The sequence below is a fragment of the Sabethes cyaneus genome, chromosome 2 (genome assembly GCF_943734655.1).
Source record: "Sabethes cyaneus chromosome 2, idSabCyanKW18_F2, whole genome shotgun sequence".
In the NCBI taxonomy this organism is placed as follows: Eukaryota; Metazoa; Arthropoda; class Insecta; order Diptera; family Culicidae; genus Sabethes; species Sabethes cyaneus.
This window is the reverse complement of record NC_071354.1, coordinates 183370490-183387723: the sequence shown is the minus strand read 5'-3', so window position 1 is coordinate 183387723 and position 17234 is coordinate 183370490. Positions and strand designations below refer to the sequence as shown.

Below are 17234 nucleotides of genomic sequence, written 5' to 3'. Positions count from 1 at the left end.
CTCCCTCCACAACCCTTTTATCAAGCGTTCGACATACTTCAAACTCTACCAACACAAATTGTGCCTCTTCCTTCGACTATTTCAGTCGAACCACCGGACGAAAAGTTTCATCTAACTTGATTACTAACCGTGACGACGAAAGAGTTGATGTTTTATTTATTTATTGTTCTACAGTCTTCGATACAGGGGCAGTATAAACTAATCCTAGCTAGCCTAAATAAAATTTTGAATTTCGTTCTTAAATCCAGATCTACTAATATTAAAGTCGAGCACGTGATTCACCTCATTAACCAGTCTATAACACAAATGTAATGGATTATTCGGTGAGTTGCAGTCCATAGGACACATGTACACTCAAATTTCGTTTAAAGTCCGCTATTGGGGGACGTAAAAAAATCGGTCGTAAAAAAAGGACGTTAATTCAAATTTTGGACGTTAAACGTCTTCTCGTTCGTTAATAAAAATTTTGGTCGTAAAAGGAGAGGAAGTTAATTAAAATTTTGAACGTAAAAAAGGGACGTTAATTTGAATTTGGGACGTAAAAAGAAAAGACGTTATTTCGAATCTTCTAAAATCACCTAATGATTTTTTACGACGTTAATTCAAATTTTGGTCGCAAAAAAGAGGACGTTAATTCTAATTTTGAACGGAAAACGAGAGGACGTTAATTCAAAATTCGGACGTAAAAAAGTGGACGTTAAATGAAATCACGTAAAATGAATGGACATAAAAAGAGAAACGATGATTCTACAATTGATGAAGAGACGGTAAGGGAAAGTAATGAATCAGGATTTTTTTCCGGGAATGAAGGGGAAGGGTGGAAAGGAAGGGGGGGGGGGGTAATAGGTAGCTATGCTTAACAAGTTGTCGTTGTGACTCCTATCTTTTGTCCAATGCTGGAAGGTGCATGGGTCGAACCAAGCTGTAATCAGAGATTATAACCGGATTTGAACCCACAACACTTGCCAGGGCGTGTCGCTCCCGGGCGCTCCCGATCGTTTACAAAAAGTACAAAAATTAATGGTCCTAAAATGCTACCTTGAGGGACCGCAGAAGGTATATCATAACAGTACGATTTGGTTCCGGTTAGATTCACACAAGCAGTGTGGCCTGTTAAATATGATAACAGCCAATTAGTAATCCATTCAGGTACGCCAGGGCGCTTCCTTTTTTTCGATTACTAGCAGGTGCGGGACCTTGTCGATAGCCTTGGAAAAGACTATGTACAATGTATCTATTTGTTGCCGAAATATTAGTTGCGAAACTAGTTAGAAACAGTCGACCGGTTTTTAACAAATCCGTGTTTGTAGTCAGTAATTATATTGCGAACAGCTGCGTTTAGCGAATGGTGTACAACCTTTTCAAAAACTTTTGATATGCTGAAGCGTGATAACCCTGTAGTTTTCAATGTTGCTCATACATTTACGAATTGGCGTAATTAACGCATGCTTCCCTGCATAAGGAAAAACTTCACTGGCCAAAGAGCTATTAAAAATTATTGCAAGTGGCAACGCCAATGTTGCAGCAGATTGTTTCAAAAATAGCGGTGGCAGTCCGTCGGGAGCAGGTCTTTTAGAAGAATCCACCTCGGCTAGAGCGCTACACACTTTACACTTCACTGGTCGACAGTGTCATAGGAAGAAGAAACAAGTTAAACATTTGAACGGAGAGTCGTTGCTGTACAGTTCGAAAGAAATCAGCAAACAGGTTCACCGAATCTTCTGTTTTTGACGATTTAGAGTAAAATTTAGGACGCTATTTAACTTCATTTAACACTAAACATACCCTTGCTTTTTTGGGTTATTTTCACAACGTTAGTCACATTCACATTTCACAACACTATTCCACTACTATAGCTACTTTTATTAGAAAATATATTTAAAACATAATGTAAAGTTTGCTGCTCTTATTATTTCTTTTTTATCGCGAAAAATATTAACGCTATTGACTATCTATTGACAATCGCGGCATTTCGGATCTACCGTCGAAAAATATTTGTAGAGTGACCAGTAACATATAATCAAATAATTTACTTATTCTATTTTAATCATTCCTCCGGCCTACCAAACATTCATGAATTGAATTAGACACAGTAATGCCTGTTTGAGATGATCATACATCGACCGTTCTCAAGGTGGCATAAAAACCCCACTATTTTGAGTTAGTTATTCCAATGAATTGGATTCCTTCTGCATGAAACAGGGAACACAAAGCACTTAGACAGGATCAGCATATTTTGAGCACATCAATCGCTAATGTTAGATGCTATCAGCTGTCAAGAGTACAGCGGGATAAAACTTTAGATCGTCGGCATAAGTTCAAAATCAGCTGTTGGCGTCATTGATAAAAATAATAAAATAAAAATGGTCTCGGATTACTTCCTTGTGGTAAGGCCGGGGAAGTTTTATGAGAAGATTCATGGGCCCCTATTTGTACAGACAAGGTTGAGCCGAATAGATAGGATTTCAACTACCTCTCAGTCTTATTCTTAATAATACCACATTAAGATATGATTTCAACAATAGAAAACATAAAAGTTAGAGCTTTCCATTCTAAACAAAGTTCAAAGAAAAAGTGAGAAAAATGTTCCATTTAAATACTGCATTACGTTTCATTCTTATTACATTTATATTTTAATTAGGATAATCAACCTATTTGGACCCCATCAGCAGCTGTACATAATTTGGACACTTCCATTTAATTTTGCTGTAGGGGTCCAAAATACGTTGGTTACCCTTCAGTTCATATATAGTCGAACCCTCTGTTGCTGTCACTAGAAACTGCAGCTGAATTTGGTTTCATAAGACTCTAAATCGACACGGACTCTGTAAAATCGATAGAATGCAAAATGATAGCCTTATACGTGGTGGTCGGGGTTATGGCGTAATATTATTGCTTTGAACACTTTATTCTCCTTATGGTCAAAAGGTTAGACAAAATTTAAATGTTTTTGGTAAATATAAATCATCTGCTTTGCTGGCGAAGCAAAACGGTTGTTTGTGCCTAAAAAATTATTTATGGCATCCTGTTTAACGTTAAATTTCGGCTAAGAACGCGTAAAACGGCATGCAAAAGTAAAGTACGCGTAAAATGGCAGGCTACATCAGTCATATGACGCAACAAAACAAGAGTGTATCTTCCCGACGGCACATTATCAAGCTAGGTAGGCCAATTCAGATGCATACCACTCAGAAAAAGTTCTCCGGTTTTTAAGATGTCATAAAAAGTAAAAAATTTATGATTCTTCGCTAACTGCAAGCATTTGCGAAAGTTAACTCCCCAAATTTCATCGAAGGCAATCCAGCAAAGCTGACTTGAACAGAGACGACATTTTTCTCATCCGAAAGTCGATACGAACAACAATATACGTGCTATATAGTCGCTAACATCTGAATCAAGCGTCTCTACAAGAGTCTAGTCCCAATTTAACCGTGTTTATCTACTGAAACGTTCCTCACAGACACCGGTTGCGGTTGGCAGTTATAACGGCGGACGGCGACGACGGTATCCGACATGGGAACAAAGGCAATATTTATTCATTCGTATAGAAACTGCTGCTGTCGGAGCTATTTTCCGCCGCTAATATATCGACAGCTTTCGATTGTCTTTCAGCTAAACAAAAAAGTTAATCGAGGAATCATATGTTTTGTCTGGGTGGGGCGGTGTGGCGTAGGCGAAAAGCTTTTATCAAATAGATGGTACAATAAACCTTATTTATTGCCAACATGCCAGTAGTGGATATTCACATTATGGATAATTATTCTGATTTATAGATTAAAGATATAGATTTCTCGTTAAATTTTAGAAACTGATTTACAGATAGATGTAGGTATATGTATTTCTTTTTATTCGAAAATATTATTACTGTCTAAAGGCCGAAATGCTACTTACCCAGGTTTCCTTGTTGGCATCCGGATCGACGAAAATCAGATGGGTGGCGGTCAGGTAGAGTACGCCTACAGTCGGATTCTTGCTGTTGTACCTGTCTATCATCCGAACGTTTTCGATCTGGAAGAAAGGGAAAATCACGTTAGCCACATAAAATGCCAATGTTTTCTGTGCCACCGGAAAGCGGCGGAAATAGATTGAAATTCGACTAAGTGAACCATAAAATCGGATCTTCACGCTTCCGAAACGATACCTTTCCTATAATTAAAATTGAAACATGAGGCAAACGTACCGATAAAGTCGTTAGATACTTAACAAGAGCGTGTAATAGCAGCTCAGATTACGGAAAGTAAAAAAAAACAATGAATTCCATGTCAATTTTTGTTGAGCCAAATTGATTTCATTCCCCGAATTTTACGATCTTCGCGTTCTAGCCACTTATCAGTAGAATCCGGTCGATCTGAAAAAAATTGATTGCGGTTGACAAATCGTTAACATCGATAAATCAGAGTAAGTTCCTCAGTATCAGTAGAATAGTGAACAAATTGATCTTGAATATCAATTTCAGCACAACATCCGATTAAATATTTAAAACAGCTTTGTATAAATGATACAGTTTTCCCAACTAAAGACATACTATGCCCCTCCATTTCAAGATATCGATGGAAATACGTTATTTACCGGGTTTTCAACGGTCAAATAAGTGACTCTATGAATCCGTATGCTAATATTTTTCACAATTCAATGACCCAATACTGAGAATATTATCGTAGGGTTTTATTAGAGATTATAAAATAATTTTGGCAAATCTTGAGCTACCGAACCGAACCGAATTTCATTTCTCACAGTTTACTACTAAAAGAATTATTTTACAAATCTGAAAACAATTACAGGTGTTTGTTCCGAAATCATACGGATGATATGATCTGCTTTCACTCCGTTATTTTTATTATTATTATTCTTTATTTGAGAGGTTTTCAGTCTGCGGTTGGCTCACCTCTTTCATTTTGTTAGTTGAGCTATCAGCGCCAAGCTTTCCTTCGGAGTATGCTTCACCCATGGTTGTCTGAACTGACTGCATTAAGTGTTCCCATGCTCCACCTACAGAAGCCTCCCACAGTAGTTTCAAGTTCCATTAGCAGCATTAGCAGATTTCGGTCAGCTCCTAGTGTTTCAGTACTAGATCAGCTCTTTAAAAGTTTGTTTCGCTATCGCTAAAGAACTTAGCCATTGGTTCATTATGGTTTATTATGAATATGTTCTATTATCAAATACAGATCAATTACTTTTCAACAAGAACAACGACTGAGAATGATCTGCTGCTCCCAAGCATCATTCAGATGGTTCCTTGTGTAATTTCGGATGATCTAGATTAGTCGCGGCCAATTCCCGGGCGGTCAAACTTTGCCATGCACTGCTAGCTTTCCTAAATAAGTAGGAAGGTGATGATAATTCCTACAACGCAATAGGTGGTATTATACAAGTCGCACATTTTTAAATATTTTCGACTATAACTTGGTTGATACTACTCAAAATTTTCTAAAACTGTACAAACTTCTGATTGTGAATAGTTTTAAACAAAAAAATCGCTAAAAGGAATTCAAAAGTACGCTATTTGCGACCATTATTTGATATAACATTTCAGAAAAAGAGACATATTTTTTACTTACAATCTGATTTGGCACACTTTAAGCACAGAAAGACAGACATAACTCTTTGAAGGAAATCGCCCAAAAAATACCGTCACGCACATTTTGCTTGAACACCTTGAATATCCTTCCCCGGTGGATCCACCCTTCTTATCTCCCAGTCACTTGCACAACCGCAGTCTGTCTAAATGCAAGAGAAACGCAAACCCTTTTGTCAAGCTCCCATTGCTGATTCCCTTATGTGTGCCAAGTTTGGTGCAGAATTGTCACGGCGTTCTGGAGTTATGGCGGAACAAACTAACATACGTTTACTTTTATATATAGAAAGTCGAAGAAGATCGTCTGATCAATTTTAACTAAATGTTGGAAAACTCTAAAAAAAATATCTAAAAGAGGACCTGTTCTATCTCATAAAAATCTTCATTTTTTCAATTTTTTACCTTTTACTTATAAAAGGTTTATGATAGTTTTTTGTCGATTCTGAGTTAGGCCGAAAAGAATCGATTTCCCTGAGCATTGGCTATTGCAAGAGTTCAGCTCATGCGAACCAGGCAACGGAGGACAATCATTTAAGCGAAACTCATATTTACTCAGAAATTTCGAGCAAACATTATTTGAGCAAATATTTTCACAAAACTTTCTACATTGGGGTGGGAAACCCAAAATAAAAGTCAGAAACAAAAAGGGTCGTGCATAATTTTCAAAAAAAGCTACTATGTTACCCGACTCATAACGAATATACGTTACATACGAGGGAGGATCTCGTAACTCACTAACTTTGTGGTTTTTCGTTTAATTGATCATAAATTCGAATAAAGCATACAAATATTAACTATATAACATAAGAAATTACATGTTTACTCCAAAAATAAAAACATGAGAGATTTTAGAATTTCGGAAATAGGGGTGCGTTATGAGTCAGGTAACACAGTAGTAGTTTTCTTTTCATTCAATTTCAGGTTTCGTATTCTACTAAGACGCTCCAAAAACTTCAGTCATTAGCTTTTTGGTTCGTATCCAATGTTATTCACATTCGTTGTAAGTTTATCTTCCTGATAGTTTTGAAATATTATTGTGATCAAGAAATATAAAATTGTTTGTTTCATAATGGTCGAGTTCCGGTTACTTCATACACGACCCAGGTAACCAAAGGGCGCTAATATAGGCAGTAAATTAGCCGTTTATTTGCATATCTTGCATTTTATACTGCATGTTGCTGTTTATTAGCTTTTTGACTGCCTATCTGCATTAAATTAGCATCCAAAATTCTGTTCAAATTCTTCTTGTCGGTAATCAGCTGCTAACAAGCATTGTCAGCACTATAAGAAGATTAGCAGTTTGCCAACATAGCTTTTAAGTAGCATTTAAGAGTGGTCTTGTAGAACAAAACCAGCAGATTGTTTCTTACTATTGATGCCGTAAACTCGCAAGGACATGACGGTCGCGCGCGTAATTAAGTGTAATTATACCATTCCCCAAGTTGAATATATAATACGTAATAGCTTTCATTATAATTATCGGTGTTCGTTCAGAAACTGTACAAATATTACTTTTACGGCATCACATCACGGACTGTCACAAATAAACAACTCATTTGCTGGGGTAGCCGAAACAGTTTACAATCCATGAGTCCGACTAAAAATAGTCGAATATCCGAGCTAATCGCTAAGAGATACCGAATACCGAGATACCATACCGAATCTACTTGTTCTGATGCAGAGGATTCCTTGACCTTTAGTAGCAACAAGTATTGGACCAATATTTCTTCCCAGCCCACCAGGACCCGCATTCGCACATGGCCAAAGTTGGTATTGAACAGCATGTAGGGACTTGACAAGGTTACACAATGAGGAATAACTCATTTTAAAATCATTTTTCGTATTTTTAGTACACGTACTTTTTAAAAATTACAGAAACGAGCAAGCCGCTGGATGGAAGCCTCTAAGACAAAGATTCTAAAAAATTATGACGAGCCAAAAAGTTCAATTTTGAAAAATCTAATTCCCATTTTATAAAATTTCGAAAACTATAGTGGAAAAGACAGCATTTGCGGGAAGCATTGTTAGGATACTATGTGGCAAGAACATTTTTGTTGAATTAATAGGGTAAGGAATCTAGTTTTCGACCCTGTGCTAGTTTTCGCACCACTGCTAAAACATTCATCAAATAGATTCCTAAGAAAAAGGTAAAGAAATGCTATTAGAGTAAGGAGGGGTAAAAGTGCGATGCGGGTAAAAGTGCAATTCAATGATATATCAGTGCAGATTCCGAGTAAATTAACTACATTGGCATGGATGGGTGACTACTTTGACAGCTTGAATCTAACGTAAACTTTGGTTGCTTGCCAAGCATAGTTGCAGAGTTATGTGCAAATGTTCTATTAGGGTGGTTTTGATGTAATTTTTCGTTATACGGCAAATACGATATCAACAGGAGGATATTACTTGTTGAAAATTTGTAGCAGCGTTTTACATCACTCACATATCTGTTTTGAAAATACGGTGAAAAGAATTTACAAAACATATTTCGCTTTTCCGTAATTTAATTTAACCCCGTCAAGCACCTAGCGGGGTAAAAGTGCGATTCACGGACGGGGCAAAAGTGCGATTCATTGACGAAGCAAAAATGTATACCTAATTATATACAGCTTTAGGTACTATATTACAGAAACTAGAAATGGAAGATCTGCAGAAAACTGTGTGCTCTATAGATGTTGGACAAAGGAAAACAATGTTATTCCGCTGATGAAACAAAAAACAAACGTTTGGAAACGTTTCGATCTAACGGTGGCTGCAATACATAAGTGAAAAATAGAAAAGGCGCAAATTGAGAATATTCCTTACCGAAACATAACGCAGATTGCAGATAATATGGTTTTGTTAGCTACTGTTGTGCTAATTTCATGGATTCGGGCTTCGCACTTTTGCCCCGCTGCGCTAGTGGGATAAAAGTGCGAATCGGCACTTGATCAGAAGAAAGAAGAATTTATTTTGCAAAACACTTTTACCGCAGATGATTTATAGTTGAATGTAAAGACATTGAGTTACTGCATCAATAAAATATATTATGTTGTTGTCCTTCTTTATATCCCACGAAAATTGATGACAACTTCAAACATCGCACTTATGCCCCGCCCTACTCTATTTAGGATATCGTCAAGGTTGTTATTTTGCAAGAAATTTTGCAATACTTCACCAAAATTTGCGTTGAATTCATGCAATATGTTATTATACAAAGAAAAGGCAATATTTCTGTCCAATTTTCTTTTGTTGCAGTGCATATTTGTTTTTTATGATGTAATTAGAGACGTTTAAAAAAGTACGAAAATTGAAACGCGAAACTGTTTGTGTTCTAGATTTCGACCGGTCGAAACAGCCTGCTGTATGCTTTCAAAGACGCTTGTTTCATTTTTCGACCCATCGTTCAAAAGCCATGCAAGTCTAAAAAGTATCCAGACCCGAAAGTAATTGTATGATTTCAGGCGTTTTCCGGGATTGCATTTCAAACATTTTCCATCTATTCATTCAAAGGAGAAGGGTAATTGAAATAGTCTACAAAAAAGGTTTACGGTTTAGTTTAAAAAAAATAATACCAATGTGATACAGTAATGACCCGATTTTGTCACCCCCATGATGAATTTAGAGGTGACAAAAACGGGACAGTGACAAAATCGGGTATTTTTTCAATTTTTATGTTTTTGCAGATAACTTAGAACGAACTACATATATTTCATTCTGATCACTTTTAGGACCTTTCGCACTTCCTTCTACCTCTCTGTGGACATTTGTCACCTGTGCTGTGAGGTCCCACAAGTACGAAAACACGCGTTTTTTAATTGCGCCGAAATGGTTGATTATACTGGTTGACTATGTTCAGAGAAATTTCACAGCGTAAAAAGCTCTTTCTTATGGTATGAACGATTCTTTGATTAACCCCCCTAAAAGTAAGATAGAAAATTTATTTTTCAAGCAGTAAGAGATAGAGTAAAACAATGTTCTACAAAATTTTTGAGAAGATCATTATAAAAAACTTTGCCAAAGAAAGTGACCTTCTAGCTATTATAGTTGTGGAGAAAAGAAACAACTTTTGTGGAAACTCCACAAAAATCAATACAGTTCTTTTCACAGTGTTTTAACACACTTGACATGTTTGAAAATGATTTTCAAACTAAGCTTTTGATAAATCAAAACCGTGACAAAATCGGGTAAAAAACGTGAGAAAATCGGGGGTGACAAAATCGGGTCAAAAACGTGACAAAATCGGGGGTGACAAAATCGGGGAGTGACAAAATCGGGGAGTGACAAAATCGAGTTACCACTGTATTACAAATATATTGCAGTTATTTTTTTGCATTAAATTCATCAATTTTAACAACCCTTGACTTTGAAAATACATTACTTTGTACTTGGGTCGAATATTAGAACACGCAAGGGTCGAAAACTAAAACAAGGGGTCGAAAATGAGCCCAATGGGATATTGAATTGAAACGAGAAAATAAGTGAAAAATATACATCGTACACTTATTTCCTTTTAATTGTTAGTAGAATATGCATTCTTTTGTATATTCTATCATATTTTCGAAAAAATAGCGCTATTTGGACGATATATTGCATTTTGTTAGCCATGCGTTGGTTTCATAGATCGAATTATAGTGCGCTTACCCTAGTACTTAAGAAGCTCCATCCTACCATAATCTGTTTTCATGTGTGGACTCATCACTGCGACCAGTACGTTAATCTATTGTGATAATTCTACCAGATTTTCTAGACTTCTGAGCGAATGAAAAGAAGTGGCCCTAAGTGGAAACTTTGAAGAACCCTAGTGGTGACTTGAATAGGGCCAGCCAGGGCATTTTGAAGGGAACAATTTGTCTGTGTTCCGTTAGATATGACTGAAGCCATTTCAAGAGTTTCGGTTCTATTCCAATTTTTTCTAAGGCCATTACAAATATTTAAAAAAGTTTTTGTTCCTCCGGTGTTGGGCCACTGAAGGGGGGGGGGGCGAAAAAAACAAAGAGAATTTTTTAATCGAGCAAAAAAATATGGATTTTAGGCATTTTTACTTGAAGTTTAAACGCGAAAACCAAATCTATTCTTGCTTTTAATAAATACGTTGTTATTTTTCATGCAAAAATCTACGAACAAAAAAACAAAAACGAAAGAAAATTTTTTTGAGCGAGTTTCGGAAATTCCACTGTTTGAACTTCCATTTCTAATTCGTGCTAGAAGCGTTAACACAACTCGTACACTTATTTTTCGAGTTTTTCAAGCTGTAGACCCACAGACCATTGATTTTATAAAAAAAATTAAAAAAATATAAAACTCATATCCTACAAATTATTTTTTTGCCCCCCCGATTTTTCAAGCCAATTTACAAGGAGGGGTTGACAAAAACTTTGAAAATGATTTGCAATGGCCTAATTTGAAAATTATTAATGACATGACTATTCTGTCAAATGCCCTACTAAAGTCCGTGTAGAGCTTCCTCGTGGTTGCCATTATCTATCGCGTTCAGAGTGATGGATACAAATTCCAGCAGATTTGAGGCAGTAGAGCGACCTTTAAAAAGGCAGTGTTGCTTATTTGTAATTCGGTGTCTTACTTGATGATTTTTTTTCATTTACAATTGATCCAACAGAATAAAACTTTCCGGGAATTTGTCATTTTTCAGAGACATGTTAAATAGGTGTTGTAATGTTGTGGTAAGTTCTTCGGCCAGGTTTTTAAGAAATGGATGTTATTCCATTAGACCCCGGTTCTTTTGACGCATATAGGCTTTTGAGTGCTTCAAATATGTCAGGTAATTGAAAGATAGATTTGTCGTAAGAAGATTCAGGTATAAATGAGAAACATTTCCAGTCGCGGACTTCTTTGGTAAATGTTGTATGCCTATACTTGCAAAAAGATTGCAGATTTCATTAGTATTTTTTTTTTTTCAATAAGCCCGTCAAGTTTCATTTGCGATGGAAAATTACTACTTTTTAATTTAGTATTTACGTAGTTGAGGGAAATTTTTCGGGTATGATTTGGTTTCATTTTCGACTTAATTATTATATTCTTCATACGCATTTTTAGTGACCGAGTTGAGTTCTTCGCAAATGTTAAGATAATTATGCAAATTGATGCTATTGTTTTCGTTTCTAAATTTTTGTGTGCTTTTTGTTTTCCACTTTTTAGATTTTTCAGGTGGTTAAACCGCACAGAATATTTAGTATGTTAACTTCGTCTTCTTCTTTTCATAGGCACAGTTTCGTGCAGTAAGCAGTTCAAGCAGAAAGTGATTTTTTTGCTTCATAATCGACATTTCTTTCGGTCCGAACCATTTGATGCAGGCCGAACTGTGAAACTTTGACAAAAATGGAATGCAATGTTTCGTTTTCGTCTACTAATGGAAGCAAAATGGATTCAATGTTAATCATTGTCTCCAATGCAATCTACATGGCGCTAAGTGAAGTCGCCTAAATATGTAGTTTTACTTCGGGTTCCATATTTAATATAATGTTTTCTGCTGTTTGGATAAATAATTCATAGGACTGATTATTACCATGTTCGGGAGCATGCTTTGGCGTATCTCATTGTCTAATTAAAATAAAGCAACGCGTCTATTCTACATACCGGTTGAACCTGGATCCGATAAAAAATTTCGCTTCGATCAGAATACAACGTACGCTATAACATACGTTGATTGGGATATTTCTGATCGGGACGGGCCCGATCGGAATGTCATTATAAACAGCTAGATTTTTAGTATCTAGATCTGAAACGTAATAAACTAAATAACACTAAACGACTAAATTATAACGTAGGATTATCATAGCTTAATCATATCTAAAATTCATATCATGTTTACAACATTATCGCACCCAGTATTATCGGTCGAAAATAAGACGAATAATACAGCAATTATGTACCGTCGGCGAACAAACCATCATTCATATCATTTTGCAATTTTATTACATTACAACAACCACCCACAGTCGATCGGAACTTTTCCCCGCAGCGGCTGGTGATATAATTTTACCACAAACAAGCAAAGTTTGAGCGCCGAACTTGTGCTTTGAAGCATCCGCCTATATACAGTATTTTGTATTTACCTTCTTGAGCGCATTAATCCCCTTGAAATCAACGAGCTGCGGCGGCGAACTGGGAAAGTTTTCCTCAACCCAGGAAACCACTTTATCAGACACAAACGGCGGTACGGTAACGCCCCACAGCACTTTCGGATCCTCTTCAAATTCTGGTGTCACGAGATCAAAGCTTTGCTTGAACGTAGACGCGGACGGCGACAGTGGCTCGGCCATGATTGGAACGTTTTTTTGCTACTTTTCTCGAGATAGATACTGAGTTTATTACACCCGCTACTTTTTCACATTTTGTCACAAATAAGATACACCTTCGAGGGAAAATCGATTCTAATTCATCAACAAACTAAGCAAAATACACGGGTTCGGGTTGTCTCCCGTAGAAAAAGCTTTCACCGCTTGTTATCGGGAAAGCTTACACAATTTCTCGTGAATGCAGTGGGAGAACAGTCACTGAAATGGGTTATGCTGCAGTGAACGGAAAACTCTTACTGAACTCTAGGAATTTCAATGGATCAGGTTAGTCCTGATGATGCCGCGTTTTTCCGAGCCGAGCTCGGATATTAGGACATCGAGAGGAATTTTCCGGGAGAGCACAAAGAGAGAGTCTAACATTGAATGCTATGATTGCAGTAGTTGAGTGTTCGAAGTAAAGAGCGCTTATTTATGTTTCCTAGCGTAGCGAAAAACGTAACATATCTACACACGAAGCCGAGAAAAACGACGTCATCGTATCAGCTGGAAAAGCGCATGTTTTACTCTAACTGGTTTGGTTGTTGTAGAGTGTTAACATATATTTGACATGCGACATTGAGATTCTGGGAATTCAAAGCGAAATTGAGTTGTCAAATATCAACCGAAACTGGCGTGAGTTACGATTGCCTGGGCTGGCGCCACCCACTGCACATGCAGTGTACAGTGCAGAACCGATGAGAATTGTATGCCTGAACATACTCAAGGGCTGTAAAAAGCACTCTTTGGCTACCGAAATTTTAGCTTTCTTTACACATCAGATTTGTTCTGAATTACTGTGGCACGAAAATCATCCAGTTTAATTGTCTTTCGTAGTGCCCATTAAAGAAGGGCATTGAAAGTGCAATAGCAAAATCGTGAATAGCAATTAGTAGGTAGGTGATAGCGACATAGATAGGTATGTTCTTTGGCTTGAAGCTGCACTGGGTAGAACGCAGCTATCAACGAGAAGCACATAATACAAGCGAGGTCAAGGTTATGCCCATTACGTCTCTCGGCGCTCAGAAACTGAAGTGAGATATGATTTTGATTTAATTACGTAATGATTGTAGTACGAGTAAGAGTACCAGTAGTAACAGCAATAGCCGTGCTTGTTATGGATTCTTCACTATTCTGATAAATCGAAACGATGATTCTAATATCAGATGCACGCAAAATGAAATTAATTTATTTATTGCTGATTGCAAGAAAAAATATGCTATTCAACAGTATGCAAATGCTCATAAACGTGTTATTGTAGACTGATTCGCTACGGTGTCTTCAGTGCACTTATTGCTTGAAATATAATGAAAAAGTGCACCGAACATACCGAAACGATTCCATCTATAATAGCATTTTTATGAGCGATTACACCGTTTGAAGGTAAACTTTTTTTGCAATCAGCAATATTATTATCAAGTAAAGTTTAATGTATTAGTGGTAAATAGTCGAAAAAAATAAAATAAGTTGATTACACTGCTAAACAAAATTTGAGTTGAAGCGTTTTCCTAAGAAAATTCTGGAAAACTTTTTGAAGCATTTTTCGTACCTAGGAAATGCCTGATTTGTGAATCGAAGCTTGTCTTAGTTTCGTGTCAAGCTTTGCATTCAAGCAAATGGTCAACATGGACACGTCTACAGTGGACACGTTTGTACATTCTGACCAAAATGCCTGGACGGTTCTTTACCAAATTAAGCATACATGTTTCTTGAACGATAAAGGAATCAGTGTAAGGAAGTTGATACAAAAGCAGGATGGTCTCTGACAAGGAGGAAGATCAAAATAAGAAACAATGGCTTCAGCAGCATCGGTCCGAGGTGGTTCGTGCTGTTTCAAACAGGCGCACAGTGCGTTGAGCCATAGACAAAAATCGTTTTTCACTTTTTTCTAATCGGGTATACTGAGTATTTAGAATTGTTCATAGATGCCTTCTGCTATATAAATAAGTATATTAGTTGGCTTGGGAAAGCGCCACAACTACTATTACAAGCGTTCAAACTGTCAAGTTGCAGAGTGGATTTGACTTACAAATTTTGCTTTCATTTTTAAAGGTTATTTATCACGCCCGTAAAAGTTTCATAATTTGTGTAATCAAAATCTTTAAAATGGAAAATAACAATCAAGGTTAGTAGAATAAATTTTGGTTTTAGATGGAATTCATTTTGACCTCACTCCTAAAAAATTGCCCCATAGAAACGACATAGATATTGTCTTTCAAAAAAACAGAACTCCAACTTTGATTACCGATTTAAAAAATGTTCCGCCGACTTCCAAGCTAAAACGTATACAGAATAATTGTTCAAAGTGTCCTCTACAAGATCGAACAGGTTTTAGCTGCAACTACCTGCAACTATGCAAGATATTTCAATATTTGTAGATCAACGTCAAGCACTGATAAACCGTCAGATTTCCGTTGATTCTACTATATTATGTTATCCTTGTTAGAAGAAAGCACTGTTTATGAAGCTTTGTGCTATTACTGTTCAAAATTAAACTCAAAGCGATTTTACTTCCTATAGCGAGTAAATATTTCTTTAAAAAAAATAAACTTAATACCGGCTGCCGTTTTTTCCCGTTTCTCGGGTTGATAACAATGACGAATAATCGGTTTTCCTAATAATGATAACGGTTTTTCTGCTGCATATTCGTTTCGTGGATCTAATTAAAAGGTTTTCAAAAATTGCCCAATGAAAACAGAACGTCGAGCTGCAGACTTTGTCTCAAATTACCGTGAAAGCACCAGTCGCCGCGCAGTTCCAATGGCCGCGCACTCGGCCATATTTTCATTAATTACATAAAATTAAGATAAAAACATATAATTTTATGCATACAGTTCTGCTGTTACACTTTTTCTGTGTATGTTAAAGCAAAATAGACAACCAGGCGACGCTTGAAGAAGCAAAGAAAAAATAAATTCAAGCGAGTGATACTACAAGCACCTACAAGACGCCATCTTTGCAAATTGATTAGCTGACAAACTGAAAAAGTGCATTCTTGAATTTAGGAGTTTCTTGGGACGCCTAGCAAAAATATTCCACAGAAACGGAAACGAGAAGTGCACTAAACATTTCTTCATATGAAATGCTGCATATTTTGATCGTTGTTGCATTTTTGCTGATATTTTCGAGTGTGCGGCCATTGGTACAGCTAAAATATTACCTTATCCTATCGCCGCGCATGGGTCTTTGGAAGATAGCATCTACTTATAGAACCAGGAAAAGATTATGGAGAATGTTCTATTGTACAACAGTTTTTCTAAAGAGAGGGATTGTTTTGCATTTGGATGTATATAGAAGTATTTTTCATATATTTTATATGATTTTGCTTTAGAAGACAAATAATAGAAAAGAATTATTGAAAAACATGTTTAAGATAGTAAAATTTATAACAACATATTAGCAGTTGAATATAATATAAATGTTTATTGAAATAAATGAGTACGAAAAGTCCGCGGCGATTGAACCATTGATGCACTGCAATGGAAACGGAGCAAAATTATGTGCGCGGGGATTGGTACATGTACATGATGCACTCGAAGCCGTGTTTCGCTGGTTAGAGGCAACAAAACGACGTTTTTAATATTTTTGTCTGAAAGCGTAATAAAAACACTAACCGAAAATGTATATTGCATAAAAATATGTAAAAGAAATATTTTTATACATGCATTTATGTATCAGCCAACGTACTAAGTGCGCGGCGACTGGTGCTTTCACGGTATGCCACGGAAAATTATTATTTACTTTTCCGTTACGGCTAGGAATGGTAAAAATGCTTAAGTATTACTTAAACACTAGCTCTGTTCACAGATATAGATTTGTTAGTACGATAGTATATTTTGCTTAGAAATGCTTGAACGTCTTCCATAAATATAGCTTTCCAAACTTTCATGCATTGAAGAAAAACTTTTCGATTACCGAAATTGCAGCCAAAGTTAATCTTCAAGTGCTACTTAATCTAACACTAGATAGCAGCTAATTTCCTAGGCGTCTAACAACTCATAAGTCGCTTTCGATCTGTTCGAGTCATCTTGTGCGTTGTACCCCTCTATTCCTGGTGTCGGTGGGGTTGTTGAAGAGAACCGACTTCCTCGCAGTGTTGTCCGGCATTCTTACGACGTGTCTGGCCCACCGTAGTGTAAGTGACGGGGTCGTAACTACTCAGCACTTACGAGACTCCCTAAATCAAGCCTCAGGGACGGCAAACGTTCGCGACTCATTGTCAAAAAAAAAACACCTGTAAACCTTCTGCTTGAACTGTTCCCTTTAATAACGGATTTCCGTCAGGTAACTCCTACCTTTCGGTATCTGGGGGTTTCGCTTGCTGATCGGGATTCGATTGCGATCAGATTGGTGACTTTTGGCACGGGGTTCGATGGCCTTCGCGC

At 36.8% G+C, this 17234-nt stretch overlaps 1 protein-coding gene across 2 annotated transcripts in view; it reads right to left on the bottom strand.

The window, feature by feature from the left end:
- The window catches only part of LOC128734066 (myotubularin-related protein 8), a 34744-nt gene that overhangs the window by 9237 nt on the left and 8273 nt on the right, over window positions 1-17234 (bottom strand). For both annotated transcript variants that reach the window (XM_053828058.1, XM_053828059.1), the window contains exon 2: window positions 3892-4008. In XM_053828058.1, coding sequence (XP_053684033.1) covers window positions 3892-4008 — 117 coding nt within the window. The remainder of the gene's footprint in view (window positions 1-3891; window positions 4009-17234) is intronic.